The 16,983-nt window shown below is 40.1% G+C and overlaps 1 protein-coding gene across 8 annotated transcripts in view; it reads right to left on the bottom strand.

The window, feature by feature from the left end:
• Window positions 1-16,983, bottom strand: part of MTFR2 (mitochondrial fission regulator 2) — a gene marked incomplete at its 3' end in the record, with an annotated part of 91,423 nt that overhangs the window by 40,018 nt on the left and 34,422 nt on the right. The window contains exons 8-9 of one of the 8 annotated variants that reach the window (XR_014267296.1): window positions 14,605-14,735; window positions 8,680-13,172 (exon numbers count right to left, since the gene is read on the bottom strand). The exons of 4 other annotated variants lie outside the window; for them this stretch is intronic. Coding sequence is in view for 3 of the 4 variants with exons in the window: in XM_082474840.1 (XP_082330966.1) it covers window positions 8,531-8,671 (141 nt within the window). 3 more of the 8 variants (XM_082474836.1, XM_082474840.1, XM_082474842.1) reach the window with 3 other exon arrangements.

Here is a 16,983-nt window from a genome sequence, read left to right as displayed (position 1 = left end):
AGAAAGAAGATGCTATTTTAGCTAATGGAGCCTCTACTTTGAGTTTAGGAAATGGACTTTGTTTAAACTATATTTATATAATAATTTAAATAAATAAGACTGGACGCGGTTTTAGTAGTTCCAAATTTATAGGACAAAAGTGTATTAGGTCTTGAAGAAGAGCTCACAGAGAAAACTACCAAATATCTAACAGTTAACCCTATGAAGCAGCTACTAGTACAATAAAAATTTGAAGTAAAATGAGATGTGATGCATAAACTAGATACATTTGTCTCCTTCTTGCAACCATCTGGAGATTTCTTGAGTTTCTCATTTTTTGACAAAAAAAAAAAAAAGAAAAAATATGAAAACTCTTTTTTTTTCCTGCCTACTGGTGGCTCTCTAGCAATATTTCAATAGAAGGTGTCAGTGTCCAATTACTAGTTAAGACACAGCTGTTGGATCATCCGTGGACTTTATCTTCACATTCTTTTTCTCTTAGTCCCTGGACCATCACGAGCTGACTTCCCGAGTTTAATTCCTTCAGTGCTTGAGAAGAAAGGAATCAAAAAGCTATTTTTAGTAAGTGAAAGCTAAAGTTAAAATCAAATTAAGAGAGAGAGAATAGATATCACTGCCAGGCCTGATAGGCAAAGCCTTTTTCTTTTTACAGCACCTGTGAACAGTCAGAACCTTGTTCCTGGAACGCTGACCTCCCCATAACTCCCTGCTAGGCTGAGTGAAAATCCTGCTCTGTTTCTACCTGCCTAAGGCTTCCCGCAATGGGACGTGGAGCGTGTCCTGCAAAGCTGTCGCCAGGTAGTGCTTCCTACAAGCCACAGACTTGTTTTGTAACCTTTTCTGATGTTGAATCAGATCTGCTCACTGATTTGAACATTGGTTATGAGCTTGTAGCTCACTGTATTTCTTATGCTTTGTTCTTTTACGCAAACCCTTACAATTGTGTTGTTTTGTGTACACACGTGAGGTTTGGAAAAAAAAAAACACACACCTTGTGAGTTTTTGCTCAAAATGTGGCCGAAATATCCATTGGCATGTCTAGATAAACAATTAAAAATAAAGATAATTTCTTAAAAATATTGCAATATGAAAATATTCTGATTCTCACCAGGTAACATGTTACCAGCCAACCAATCAGATTCAAGGTCAAGGTCAAGAGCACAGATGCAGCCGTGGTCCACGGGACTCATTCCACCAGGGGCTGCAGAAACAGCCATGTCCACGAAGCCATCATTTGCCAGTTAGTACCAAGATAGGGAAAAAGGGCCACCATTCAGCTCTGCATTTCCCCTGAGTCCTGATATTCTTCTGACCCACATTTGTCAAATTCATAGATGAATGAGAATGAGGTACAATGTTTTAGGTTGGGGAAACATAGTGGACTTACTTGTGAAAACTATGGTCTTGCATTTCAGGATTGGAAGCCAGCAAGAACAATAGAACAGTTCAGTCAGGACAACTGAGTGTCTAAATCTATCTGGAAATAGAGGAGAAAAAAAAAAACCCACCACCCATGGTTCCCAGAAACAGTCTTGTATCTTTACATAATGTCCTCATATTCATTTTGTTAAGATTTGTATTCAGAATCTCACTGATTCCCTAATGCTTCCCCATGTCTGAATGCAAAGTCACTTTTTTCATTTGTCCACACTCCATATCATCCAATCAAAATCAAAAGTGGGACCCCAGTGGTTTCCCAAGTAAAGGTCAAACATGACTTTCAAATGTACCCAGGAACCTAGCAGACACATCGTCAAATAGGCCAAGCCTATGTAAGCAACTGAATTTAAATCAATGAATTTTTTTTTAAAGAAAAATCTTTTATTGCAATAAATATAGTATATGCTGTTTCATACCCAAGAAGCAAAATAGAGCTATTTATTCGTATTTATATTTAAAGTATATTTTTAAAGAATAGTTCAATTGGCAAATTTTTATTATACAGTCTTAAATATTAATATTAAAAATGACAGAAGAAAATATCTTAAATGTGAAAGTCTACGTGGTGCCAATAAGCAAAATATTTTGTAGTGTCCTTTAATCTGTTTTGTGTGTATGTGTGTGTGTGTGTGTGTGTGTGTGTGAATTTCCATAATACAGAAAAACACTGGCATTCGTTCTTCTCTTTGGTAATGTATGTTCATTTGTGTAAAACTGTAAATTTCAACAAACAATATTTGTTGCTTTCAGTCTCTCACAAAAGATCTTTTTATTTACATGTAGAAACGTAAGCAAGTGTATTTGTACAAGCTGTTTTGCTATGTCACACAGTCAAAAATTTGGAAAACAGAATTCACTAAAAAGAAATTTCCGTTTGACAATTGTTAACTCCTGTAGAATCTTATGAGACCATGGTCTTTCAAGTCAAGGGTCTATATTCGTTTCAGCTTACTGCAACATTGCTTGATTTAAACTTCGTCATGATTGCAATATTGGTCACTGCCATAAAGTAGGAAATTCAAGGGAAAAAAGAATCTATTGTGTAAAAGGCATTGACCTAGGATTGTTAACACACACATGAACTATACAGGGATAAGTAAAAGCAAATGCCATCTGGGTAGTCAGAGTGATTCCATAACTGTGTAACCTTACCCCAATGAAAACAGGATTGGAAAAATTAGGACTATCACAACCAAAGTCAGTAACCTTGTGAGATCAGCAAGCCACAAATGCCTTTTCCGCATTGGAAATTGGAATAATGTAAATCAACAAATATTGATTGAGGATCTACTATGTGCCAGAGGTTGCACTAGATACTTGGGATATAAAAAGACCCAATCCCTCCAGAGCGTTCAGACTTGTGTCAGAGATTGGCATTACCAGTGAACTCTTCTTAGAGATTTCATGAGGACATCTGTGAGGGCTTACCTCCTGGAGAACAACGTAATATAGTGCAGATAAGATGTAGAGACAAAAGTGGTCCCAATCTTGGTTCTGTCACTAACATATTCTGTGACTTCAGGCAAGTTACTGAACCTCTACCAAATTATTTCTAGACAATAATGGTTTTTTTATGGTTTGGGTGTTGTTTCTGGTTTTGTTACGGCAATTAAAAGAGATTGCATACAAAAAGCACCTAGTACTCTGGTACGTGGTAGGCTTTTCAGAGACGCAAGTTCCCTCCTCTTAAATTATAAGACGCTTTACAAATAGCCATTCACACGTGGTAAGAATGTGGAGAATATATGGAGAATAATGTAGTAAAGAGATGCTAGTGATCTTACACTGGGAAGACAAACTCATTTTTATATATTTTTTTAAAACAGATTGATTAGTTTATGTACTCATTTATTGGCAAGACTGGGTAAAAAGATTACCCAATGAAAACTCTTGCCTCAGCTACAGCCTACTTTTCTGTTTAGTCCTCTATATTCTAGAATAGAAGATAGTGTATCTTTCGTTACCAGTCTTGTCAGAAATTTCTGTGAAGGAAACAGCTCCTAAGAACAAAATAAGAGTCACTTATCTCCCTTGCATCTATGCCACCAAAGCCCCAAATCCAGCTGGTGATAGCTCTGGTCCTCTGCGTCAGTCCCCAAAAAGTTTGCTGGGCTTTCACAGGCTCTGCAGGAGCAGGCACGGGCTGGTGCTTCCAGGATACACTTGGTTCACTCATTCACACATCTCCAAATGTGTTCTCAGCTAAAGCTTACTGCCTGCCCTAGAGCAGGACGGAAAGCAGAGGCATTTCCTAATGATGTGTCGGAGGAGGGAGAAGACTCCGTCCTGCCTCCGTGGGAATGTAATAGACCAACATTTGAATAATGACTAAATGAGCTTTTAGCTGTGAAACAGTCCATGATTTTTTTTAAGTAAACCAGAGAGATTATTAGGCAAATTTTAAGTTTTAGCTGATATGGTTTGCAGATGCATGATTGCCTTGCTTAGTCATCTAAGCAACCGTGTATTTTTTATTTCAATTGCCTGAAATACTTTAAATTCTAGTATTGCAAGTGCTGATTTAATCTCCAATAATTTTTTCCTTTTAAGGAAGTGGTACGGTAGAGTTTCAAAAGTGAAGGCTTTGGAGTCAGACAGACCAGAATTCAAATCCCTCATTATCACATGCTGTTTAACCTCAGGCAGGCAGTTTAACTTCTCTGTGCCTCCATTTCCATAGGTATAAATCTAGAGGAACACCTACCTCCCAGGGCAGTGTGAGGTCAAAATTAGAGGACATAGATAAACATATAGCATGGTTTGTAGCAGAAAGAGGGTACTCAGCAAATATAAATTCTTACATCATTTAAAGAACAAAAATCTACAAAGTGGGAGTTGGGATATGACTTTTGCTTTCTCTAGGTTGTACTTTTTTGTGCAAAAGAAAACACAAGACCCATTAATAGACATTCAGCGTGATTATATTTACAGGTGACCAGTTTGACTATAAAACAATCCTTATAATATGGACAAAATATTGTAAAAAATGATTATAGAGGAAGACAGTGTCCCTAGGGTACTAAGGATACACTAATAAGACCAGGGACAAATAAGGAACTGTCTTTTCTGACTGTAAAGTAAGTACTCCTCAGCCCAACCAGAGAGAACCAGTCTGTCAAGCCTTTCCTAGAGGTAATGATAATACAACCTGGTTATTTAGTTAACAAACAAAACTTGATACCCTGTCAAGTTTTTCATGAATTCAATTTATATCCTATAAATTCTATCCATAGAAATTTCCAGTGGCCCTTCCTCTTGTAGTACTAGATTCTGGCCACTGACAGCAGAGGTGGAGAATCCAGGGGAGTCTCTGTAAATAGATGATCCTAAAATAGATTCTCTTCTCCCAAACTATGCTTGATAATGCATATGCTAAAAGATGTTAAGTATTCCTTGAAAAAAAATGGCTTCATAGCCAAAGATATTTGAGAAACAACGGATGAAACACCGAGGCTCCTCTCCCGCATGCTTCCCTGAACCTCCCATACGCCAATGCACAGCTCCAAGAAGACAATATAAATGATAATGTTTGGATCTAATTTTGGTTTCATATCACGAAGGATTCCTTGACCACAACCCACAATGATCTCCCCGTTTATCATTTGCTTTAGTTTTGTCAGTGATTATTAGTTATTTATTATTGATATGTGTGTGTATTTTCTGCCCAGCTTGAGACTTAATATAACATTGTGGTTAACTTGCTTGAGTTTGTGGCTTGAATTTACCACTTACTAGGTGTCTGACCTTGGGCAAGTTTCCAAACTTTTTGTGCCTCCGTTTCTTTATCAGTAAAATGATGATGATAAAAAAATACCTATTTCATAGAGTTTCTGAAGATTGAAAGATTTCATGCATATAAAGCACTTGGGACAGTGCCTGGCACACAGAAAGCACTCAATTAAGTATTAGCAAAACCCAACATCTCCCTCGCCCCCTGATCTACAAGTTCCTTGATAACAGGAATAACTATCCTTTTTAATATATTCTCCACAGTGTAGTACAGAAAGTACAAATGTTTCTTAAATGAAAAAACATATTTTTGACTGATAAATTGAAAATCATATCAGAACAATATGTTAACATTTAAATCCAAACCAACAAGTTCCTATTGGAGCAATAAATGTCCCGATAATTTGAATGCAGATGTTTTTTGATTCTGCTGATTTCTATCTGGTAGACTTGCTTTGTTTCTAGGAACATGATTTAGGAAGACAACAGGTTTTCTCCTCCCAGTTTATGAGCCTACTCTTCTGAGTGGTGAGGGCAAAGATAATTCCCCTGAAAAAACTTGATGCCCAAAGATTTCTAGTTTTTTTCTATCCAAATAGAAAAAAACCTACAGAAAGACCACTAAATTGCTTCCTTTGCAGAGCTAATAAAAGTCCCCTGTTGTAATACACAATCCAAGAAAAGACAGAGATAAATCCCAACCCTCATCTTTACAGAGGAACATGAGAGCAGCAGATGAATCTCCTATTTTATCTTTGTTTCAAGCACTTGCAATCACACATAACAAATAACTGACTCCTGCTCTTTTTTTTCCCAGGAAGCAACTACATGTGCATTTTTTAAGTTGTCAGCAAAGTATGCCTAAGGGATCAAAATGAAGGGTCAGTTCTTGGGGTTATTTATCCCTTTCCACTTCCCGCTGTTATATTTTTGTTTGGACCTTTCTAACCAGAGAGTCAGAGTTGACATTTCAATGGACTTTCATCCACACTTGAAGAAAAATAACATAAATGAAAACAAAATACCAACAGTATCACATACTAGCATAAGTGAGAAATATATTCTAGAATTACAGATGAATTTTCAAGTGTTAACCTGACTGATTTGGGGAAGAACAAAAAGTTCTGATAGATCTTCCAATTCTCAGGTTATATAACATGATGTGAAATAGTTCTTAGATGCTTCTACTGACTTTAGTTACTAAAAATGTATCAATCATCCCACTAAAAGTTTACCAAAACATACCTTTTTGCAACTGAAGCTTTCTTGATCTTAAACTCTAATGGGAAGGCTGAGATTTTTTTTTCACTCTGATCAACTTTCACTTTAACAGCAGGTTTCCAGTTCTTAGCATGATTGAGGGAACATTTAACTCTACCAACCACCTACATAAGAGGCAGGCAGGGGGCTTCCCTGATGGCGCAGTGGTTGAGAATCTGCCTGCTAATGCAGGGGACACGGGTTCGAGCCCTGGTCTGGGAAGATCCCACATGCCGCGGAGCAACTAGGCCCGTGAGCCACAACTACTGAGCCTGCGCGTCTGGAGCTTGTGCTCCGCAACAAGAGAGGCCACAACAATGAGAGGCCCACGCACCACGATGAAGAGTGGCCCCCGCTCGCCGCAACTAGAGAAAGCCCTCGCACAGAAATGAAGACCCAACACAGCCAAAAATAAATAAATAAATAAATAAATAAATCACCTTACTTCAAAAAAAAAAAAAAAAAGGCAGGCAGGCAAAGGCCATTGCCCTGATGGTGATGGTTCAGTCTCTGAACCATCACCATCACACAGTGAATCCCGGAGGCCCCAGTACCAGCCTCTGAGCAAGATGAGATGAGAAGAGCCTCCAATGGGGGAAGCAGCCCACAGAGCAAGGGCTGTGTGCGGGCCTCAGTCTGCGGAGAGTTTGGGTCTGTGCGAGTGTCATGGAAAATTGCCTTGGGATTAAGGGGGAAAGGGAGGACACCTGACTTGAATATGTTAATAAAGTTTTATTGGGGCCAGAAAACAAAGCACGGAGCAAGCAATGACTGGACATAGTCCTTGTTTCTTCCTTGTCATATTTAGAGCTGTTTTAGGGACACAAATTTTTTACACGTGGTTGGCAAAGGCCCTGACCACATGTCAAGTATATCATTCAACTTTGTCCATATAAAACAAATCACTTGTAAAAAGTGATCTTTGAGGCTTAATTTCGTTTCAGAAACAATAATAATAGAGCCTATTTTGCAGCTTTGGAGTGAGAATTAGAACTAATGTACTCGGAGTGCTTTGCACACTATTTTGTATACTATTGCCACTTAGTAGCTTTTATCAACTAAAAACAATGCTGGAGCTATGTTCCGTTTGCTGCAAGAGGTTATTCAATTCTTCTTCTAACTCAAATGAGGCTGTCGATGGAGACATGAGGCAAGGAGGAGAAATGGCAAGGGGAGTGAGCTTGTATTGATTTTTCTTTAACGTGAAGGAAAATAAGCATTTAAGGAATTACCAAGCAGAAACAAAATTACTACTCCCCTGCTGTATCAGGGTCCTAGGGCTGCTGTAGCAAATTACCACAAGCCGGGTGGCTTAATACAACAGAAATTTATTCTCTCACAGATCCGGAGGCCGAAGCCTGAAACCAAGGTGTTGTCGGAGGCTGCTCCCTCTAAAGGCTCCAGAAAAGAATCCTTTCTTGCCTCTGCTAGCTTCTGGTGGTTTCCAGGTGTTCCTTGGGAAACCAGTCATGAGATCAGGATCCACCCTAACCTAGTCTGACCTCATCTTAACCAATTACATCTACAAGACCTTATTTCCAAGGAAGGTCACATTCTGAGGTTCTAGGTGGACATGAACGTTGTGGGGAAGGGGGCTGCTGCTCAGCCTTGACACTCCTCACCCATCCACCCTGTGCTTTGCCTCCCACGGCCTCATCCCCACCACACACACACACACACACACACACACACACACACACACACAGCACCTACACGTCTTCCACATTTCCCCTGAGTGAGGCTACTGGGACAGATTGCTTCAGGTTTGAGATATGGTTGTTTTTGCATATTTGGGGGGAAAGTCTGGAGAAGTCTTAACAGGAAGGAGGATCGAAAGCACATCTTTGTTTCTTTCTCCTATATTCTTCCCTTACTAACTCAGATCTGTCTTAGAAAAAAAAAAAAAAAAGTCTTGAAAATCCCTCTAGCATCTGCCATCTGGAGATGACAATGTGAGTCTTATTCCACATTTCAGCTTCTTCACTCTCATCATCGTTAATGTTCCAGATACTCCAATCTATTTATTCATTTATTCTTTTGGAAGCAAAGCAATTTGATGTAAGGACAGATCCAGGAGCGTTGGCCACAGGAGTGGGTAGCTTCAGGACATGGAGGAGAAAGTTAATGTAGATAAGAAACAAAAAGGACCTGGTGGCAGATGAGTTAGCGACTTGGTAATAAAATCGTGACACACAGGATGATGGCAGGACTTGGGGTGAGAAGCCTGGGACCTCTCCAGTAACTGAAATAGAGAATATGGAACGTCAGTGATGGCAGAGACAAGGAGGTGGTACTGCTACATGGCAAGAACCCCAGGAAGAAGAGTTTTAGAATTTTTGATCCCTTAATGAGGGTAGAGAACTAATGGTTGAGAAGTGGCAGTAAGATGTAAGATGTAACTGATCCTATTTCCCAACACTGACATGAAGGACAGTTGGCAACAAATGGCCTACATTTGAGAGGCATCTTGAAAGCAGAGTCTTGGGGGTGGGGCAGTTTTCTATTGAAGCATAAAGGATAAAGGAATGTCAGGTGCAGAGATAGAGTGCATAATTGTGTGTTTATCCTCTTCTGGGAGCTTCAGAGAATGTAATATAAGGGTCAGGAAGGAGGACTCTAGTAAAAGAAGGTTAGATCAGAATAACATGGGGTATGAGGCAGTGGAAGAAGATAATGAATGGAGGAAGCATTGTTCTTAGGTGGTAAACCAGGTGGGGGAGGGTGGGTTAAGCCGGACATTCAACTGCCCAGAGAACTGGTCCGAACATTCTCTCTGTGGCTGGAAGGAGACCCTCAGGGATTTACGGAGTCCTCCTAGATCCACTTCCAAGCCTTAGGGGAAAGGGGAACCCGGAGCTCTTGGACGAGGTGACTTATGGTCTGGATTGACTGTGATGGTCCCAGGGAGGTTCTGGGCATCAGCAATTTACACGCAGTTACCCAGAGAGTGGTTAGGGGCTCCAAACCCAGAGAACCTGGGCTAGGAAGGGGTGGTGGGAGCAGGCTCTTTAAGAAACAGCAATGACCTGGAGATCTTGGCATACAACCAGCTCTGCTTCTTCTCTGGGGACTCCAAGCCCAGCAATACTACTGTTATAGATTCTGTGTGTAGTCTGGAGGCAGAGATAGGGTCTGTAGCTAACACTTTTCAAGTCTCCTTTGTACTGTGTCCCCTGAGGTCAACTGTGAGCCCAGGCAGCTTGCTGTAATAGGAAGGGTCATCAAACCTGCCAGTTTTCTCGGTGAAATGGAAACGTATAAGTCTGAAAAATGGAAAGAAATTTACCCCTGACCAACCAAGTGGGCCACTCTTTAATGATGGAGAACATCATGTAGCAGCAAAGACTAAAAGAGGATACTAATAAGTAAATGATTTTTGATAAATACCTACGTTGGAAATGCATGTAATCCCTTTGTAAAGTATAAATCAAGCAACATCCATATTTTAATCTAAGTTCAGGGTCCTGTGCCCGGCCACACTCAGTTCAGGGAGAAAAAGAGCCCCAGAGGGCTTCCCTGGTGGCGCAGTGGTTGAGAATCTGCCTGCCAATGCAGGGGACACGGGTTCGAGCCCTGGTCTGGGAAGATCCCACATGCCGCGGAGCAACTAGGCCCGTGAGCCACAACTACTGAGCCTGCGCGTCTGGAGTCTGTGCTCCGCAACAAGAGAGGCCGCGATAATGAGAGGCCCACGCACCGCGATAAAGAGTGGCCCCCACTTGCCACAACTAGAGAAAGCCCTCGCACAGAAACGAAGACCCAACACAGCCATAAATAAATAAATAAATAAATAAATAAATAAATAAAGCAACAGCAAATTAATTTAAAAAAAAAAAAGAGCCCCAGAAAATAGCCGGGAAAAAATGGCTCCACTCAAGCCCTCTTACATCTAATCAGAGTTGGCTCTCAAAAAGCAATGGAGAACATGAAGAGAAAGAGATTGCTTAGACAGCAACCCCACGTACAGTGATTTCTTATTAACGTTTAATTTAAGAAAGAGGCCATTCTTGAAATTTGAGAACTTACTAGAAAATAAAATATCTCTTTTTCCCTGGAAGTGATCTTGCTGCCCAGAAGCCTTCGAGCCTTCCTGGAATTTTTATTTAGAATCCCAGAGAGTTCAGGCAAGATTTTCAGATGCAACCACATCTTCTGCTAACATTATAGGCAGAGGCCCTCTTCCTCCTAGAATCACAGGGTCTATAATCCAATATTCTCTAGAAATGAAAAGGTTATATGGTAATTCTACTACCGACAACAAGCACCAATTTCAACTAGAGTGTAATTTCCAAATCAAGACCCAAGTCGGTAATCATTACACTGAAATACAATGTATTGAAGTTATACTAGGACGTTGGATTAGTCCAAAAAAGGGTTGGTAGAAAAATAGAGGACGGCTTTAGACGGTTACTACCGTTTCTCACTCACCCAAAGAATGCAACATTTGAGATGTAACTCTTCCCTTCCCCCCATCCTCCCCATGATTAATGATTAATGAGCAGTTGTGTACCACTCCAGTGATTTCTAGTGGTGATCAGTGGAGAGGCAGCATAGAGGAGGGGTTACAGGCAGATTGCCTGAACTGGAATTCTGGCTCAGCCACTTACTAGCTGTTTATCCCTTGAAGGGTTTCTTAATCCCTCTGTGTTCCTGTTACATCAATGGGGTAATAATAGTACCGCACATGGGGTTGTTACGAGGATCAAGGGAGTGTGGATCACATACCAGCAGCTTAATAAGTTTTTTCATTGTTAAATGGTCATATGAACAGGAAACATGAAAACATGCTCTCCTGACCTTCTCACCTTGCTCAGAGCTTAAGGAGGGAGGGTTACTGTATGCAATATTTTCAGTATATATTTCAGTTTTTGCTTCCATGGTAGATGTTGCAAGATTACTGTCTTAACTTTGGGGTCGATGCTTCCAGATACCTGTCTTCCCTGAAACTGTCTGATTCATCTCTTCAAACCCAGAATATATCAAAATGTGTAGCAGATAATAGGTCCTCCAAGAATGATTGTTCAGCTAAATGCAACCTCAGACAAAATAGTCATAGAAGACTTAAGGCTATCAAAAGGAGAAAGAGTGCAAAAAAAAAAAAAAAAAAAAGGGAAATATCCAGGAGCGGCCAACCAAGGAGTGGGCAGAGCAACCTGTAAACCAACACCTGGGAGCAGAATTGTAACTCCAGATCCTGTTTCAAGTATCTCCTACCCAATCATGTTCCCTTCATCATCGTTTGCCCATGCTGGTAAAGCATAATCACTAAGCTGCTTAGAAAAGAGCCATAAAAGTGACTAGGAATAAATGAGGCAAACTTCCAACGTCTTGGTGAGATGGGAGCAAAAGCACAACATTTGGAAGAGTCCCAAACAAGACACAGACAACAACTGCCAAGGAGAATGGAGCCCTCTCTGTCTTAATGAGGACTCTATGCTTCCAGTGGCAGAGGTACTCTTCACAAAGCTCCAAGCAGAATTCCTTCATCTCTTCTCCAGTTCTCACCTCATGCTCTTCTCTGATTTTTCCTCCATTTCCTAAAATTTTTTGTGGTGGTCATATTTCAGATTTTTTTTTAATTGAAGTATAGTCGATTTAAATGTTGTGTTAGTTTCAGGCATATCCTAAGATGTTTAAAGGCCTTTTTTTTTTCGTCTTAAGAACTCTGATATCTCAATACTGCAAGTATTCGTTTTCCAGTCATGTAGGAAACATGTAAAGGAAAAATAACCATCAGAGGCTTGCACAATTTATGGAAAGGAGAATGAGAAAGAACAACTTCCTAAACCAGGTTCAATGGGATTCAAGGGCCAGGTCGTCCACAGTCTTGGCTCAAATAAAATATGTTCACTTAGGGAATCATAAGAGCTTATCAAAACATAACCAGATATAATTTAGGCATAGAAACAGTAGAAAACTTACCTTTCCCTCACCTAGGAACCTAAGATCATTTTCTCTTCTTGTGTACATTCTACAATAGTTGGCACAGAATAATCAAGATTGCAAAAAGACTAGAATCTTGTTATTTAAAAAGCTCTGCAAAAGATCCTATAGCTCTGTCTGCACTTCTCATGAACTCTTAAAAATTACTGTAGTCTGACTTCTATCTTAAAAGTACCCATGTCCAATAAAAATTTTAAAAATACAATAAAAATACCTACATCTCAACCAAAAAGGAAACCAACCTTATTTTTAAGTGGGCAAAGAACTTTAATAGAACCTTCTCTAAACATGTACAAATGGCAAGCAAGAACATGAAAAAAGTGATCAACATCACTCATCATTACAGAAATGCAAATAAAAACCACAGCAAGATACCACTTGCCACACATTCAGATAACTAATATGAAAAAAAAATGACAAGTGTTGATGAGGATGTGAAGAAATTGGAACCTGATGCATTGTTGGTGGGAACATAACATGGTGGAGCCACTTTGGAAAATACTGTGGCAGTTCCTCAAGAATTAAATATAGAATTACCATATAATTCAGCAAGTCCATTTCTGAGTGTATATCAAAAGGATTCAAAACAGGGACTTGAAATAATATTTGTAAACCCATGATTGTTGCAGCAATATTCACAATAACCAACAGATCAAAGCAATCCTCGTTTCCACTGGAGGATGAATGGATAAATGAAGTGTCATATAAACATACGATGGAATATTATTCAGCTTTAAAAATGAAGAAAATTTTTTCCAAGTCCTACTGTATAGATAGCACAGAGAGCTATATTCAATGTCCTGTGATAAACCATAATGGAAGAGAATATGAAAAAGAATATATATATCATAACTGAGTCACTTTGCTATACAGCAGAAATTAAACACAACATTGTAAATCAATTATACTTCAATAAATTTTTTTAAAAAGTGCCCCTGAAAGTTCTCATCTTTCCCAATTCAGAGGGCGCTTCTATGCTTACCTGACATGCTCCCTGCATTGACATTTGGGGCCCACTGTTTCTTTCTTTGAACACTCTTGTTCACATCATATTCTCCAGATTGTTCTCCCTACATTTTCTAGCCATTCCTCTGTGGGGTGACCATCCCAGTTCGTCTGGGACTGTCCCAGTTTTAGCACTAAAAGTGCCTCATCCCGAAAAACCCCTTACTCCAGAGCAAAGTGGGGCAGTTGGTCACCCTAGTCTTAAGTCTCCTTTGAAGTCTCTCTGTCTTCCACTCACTACTAAAATGTCAGTGTCCCAAGGGTACCATCTTGGCCCTCTGACCCTTGCACCCTATAAAGTCTCGTTGGTGACCTCATTCAACTCAAGACTTTAAAAACTATTGATATATTTGGATGATGGTTACCAATCTACATCTTCTCCAAACCCAAACTGCCAATATAGCCTAATGTATCAAAACAGAACACATCTTCTCCACAAAAGAAGCTTCTTATTTTCTATCTTGGTGAACGACCAAGGTGTCCATCCACCTAGTCAGCCAAACCAAAACAAATCTGGAAGTCTTTTATAATTCCTCCTTCTCTCTCACCCTATTGATTCTACCTTTTAGATATTCATCCCTCGCTCCTCTCCATTTCGCACATACAGCTTTTGTTCAGGCTTCATAATTCCCCATCTGAAATATATCACAGTCATTCTGCCAATCCAATAGTCTTTCTAGAATGCTAAGCTAATTAACCTTTCTGCAATCATTTAATGGTCCCCCTGTGGCTTTTCATGGAAAAATTCGACTCTTTGGAACACTAAGGTCCTCATACTCTGAATTCTTGCCAATCTCTACAGCCTTCTCGCAATCACTATCCCACCCACCCTCCCTCTTGCCTCCCCAGCTCCCCCCAGTCTTGAGTCCAGTCAACGCTTACTGATTTCTGAAGCTCACGTGTTATTTCCCATCTATGAGCCCTCCCACCTGCAGTTTTCTCCAATGGGAATGCTCATTCTCCAACTCACCCTTTCTGGACCAATTCAAACAATTCTGTTTGATTTGGTGGCCCTCCATTGGACAACTATAGCACTCTTTACCGTAGCACTTACTACTCAGTATTCTCACCATTGGTTATGTGTATTTTTCACTGACTGGACTTTGAGCCATTTGAGAATATAATCTGTGTACTATTTGCTGTTAGAAACCCAACACCTAAAACAACAGTGCTCAATAAAAGTTTGTCAAAATGAAAAAATGAATGAATGAGCAAATGATTTAATACCTGGAAACCAGATTGGCTGGCTGTAAGTGGCTTCATGAGCTTTATTCCTTTAATTTGATGCTTCCATATTCTTCCACATTTCAGAAGTCAAAAAAGATTCTGGAGTTGTAAGAATGAAAGCAAGGTTCCCACTGACGAGAAAAGATATGTGCGTGAACTTAGTTAAAAGTATCTATGAATTTATAAATGGGTTGTGAGAAGGATTTTTACAAGAACTTGTTCAGTAAATAGTAAAACAACAAAGCAATCATTGTACAACTGTAGGGCCAGCCAAAAAGCCACAACAGGCCCAGCTTGAATGTGTAGCTATGGTCAAAGGACAAAGGTCCTGCTGGAGTGCTCAGGACGTGGGGGAAATGGTGTTGACTAAGTGATTAGCCCCCAAGATAAAGCAAGAAAGATAAAGCAGAGAGAGAGAAATCAAGATATTTTTGTTTCCTTAGTAACGTAAGAACTGACAGGGGGATTTGAAATGCTTCATCTTCTAGGAGCCCTCATTGGCTGGGAGCTCTCAGCAGTTGGTGGAAGGAAGGTGGCCATAGGATGAGGTATCGCCAAGCTACAAATCTGAGAATTCAAAACAGAGAGCAGCGGGCCAGAGGATGGGACAGCAGAGCAGAGGAAATCTAAATTCTCTGTGAAGGAAATCTGTATTTACAGAACACATTTTGTAAAAGAGATAATGCATTATCATATAATCAAGAAAATTAGACCCAGTTAGTAATAATAATAAGACTATAGAAACCACAGAAGTTTCCAGGTAGTAGTAAAGGGGGACTTTGATAATCTACCAAGACAAATGTAGAGCTGAGCTTTCCAAATAGAACAAATGACTGCTTCACGGTCACTTCTGGAACTAACAGACAACTAGTCACTGGGGCAAGACTAGTTCCCAGGGTATCTGGCAAATGGGAAAGGCCTGAGAGGTAAAAAGGCAAATCCACAGAGAGACACGAGACTAGAAAGCTTAGTCAGGTGCCCTAAGTTTAATCACGCAGAAATTTTATTCCAAAGTGCAAAACAAGCAAGGTTGTATTTCTTCATGTTTGCTTTCACATACATTATTTCAGCAGAATCTCAAAAGGGCCCTGTCGTGTAGATAGAGTAGGACTTATTATCCCCATTTTGTGACCAAGTAAACTGGGACTTGACATTAGTAAGTTACTTGCCCAAGGTCCCACAGAGAGTAAAATGTGGAGCTGGGACTAGACGTCTGGTTTTGAGTTCAGTTCCCTTTCTGCTATAACGGGGGCCCTCTCTGATTTAAGCCCTGCCCTAGAAAAATAGAAAATAAGAGCTGGTGGGGGGATGGGAGGCAGGCCTGGCAGGGACCCCCATATGAGAAGGTAGGGTCAGTAAGGGGCAGTGTGATGAATGGAGAGCCCTGGAAGAAGAGCAGCAACCTCGGTCACAGGTGTCTGTTGGGGTGACAGAGAGTGGCAGGGTGACCAATACCTCTGCTTTGTCCAGGTCTGTCTCCATTTTAAAATGGAAAGGCCCACATCCTGGGAACCCCCTAAGTCTCAGGCAAACCCAATGATTAGTAGCCCTCAATGAGCAGAAGCTCTGGCATCAGAAACAAGGCCTGGGGTTCGGACTGGGTTCTGTCACTTAGCTTGCATGGCCACCTTTTCTGTTTAGTAGCGCCTTTTGAAATTGCCTTTTTTTTTGGAGGGGGTCAAAAAGGGTCACAGATAATTATTATGGTTCTACCTCATACTTCATAGCACAGTTTGGAGGACAAATAAGATTGCATCCATGAGAGTACTTGGTAAACAGTAGAGAGCTTATAAATAGAATCATCATCATTATTATTATTATAAATAACCCTTTATTGTCAATAGCAAAGTGGACACAGGGCTGGAGTGACCAAAGGCCTCGCTCAATGTGGAACCCTGATTTTGTACTATGTTGACAACTTCCAAGAAAATGACAACTCCTTTAAATTTTCTCATGTAAAATCCTGCCCAGGATTAACAGTCATTCTGACATCTACCAGAGAATCGAACAGCAAACCAACAAAACCAAAGGGCTTTGACATCTGGTTTGCTCTTAAAACAAGAACACGTTTCTAAAATTGCATTTTAGGTACGTATCACAATGAAAATAAATAAACACATTCACAAAAAGACTAGTGAAACCAGAAGCAAGCCACAGAAATGACCCTACTGAGATCACTGGGAAATATTTTGGGGACATAGAAAGAAATGAGACCATATTAACTTTGTGCCCACCCAGAAATACTTGTGTAATTAATTGGGTGGGAAATGTAATGACACAGCTTCAGTCCCATACACATCTCATAGACAGGCAGAAACAAAGGAGACAGAGCCCCATTCCTTAAAAGAAGAAGAAAAAAGGAAGGAGTAAAAAATGAAG

This window comes from Balaenoptera physalus, assembly GCF_965194825.1.
Source record: "Balaenoptera physalus genome assembly, chromosome: 9".
Taxonomy (NCBI): domain Eukaryota; kingdom Metazoa; phylum Chordata; class Mammalia; order Artiodactyla; family Balaenopteridae; genus Balaenoptera; species Balaenoptera physalus.
Note: the sequence above shows the minus strand (reverse complement) of the source record. Positions and strands in the feature narration are given on the sequence as shown.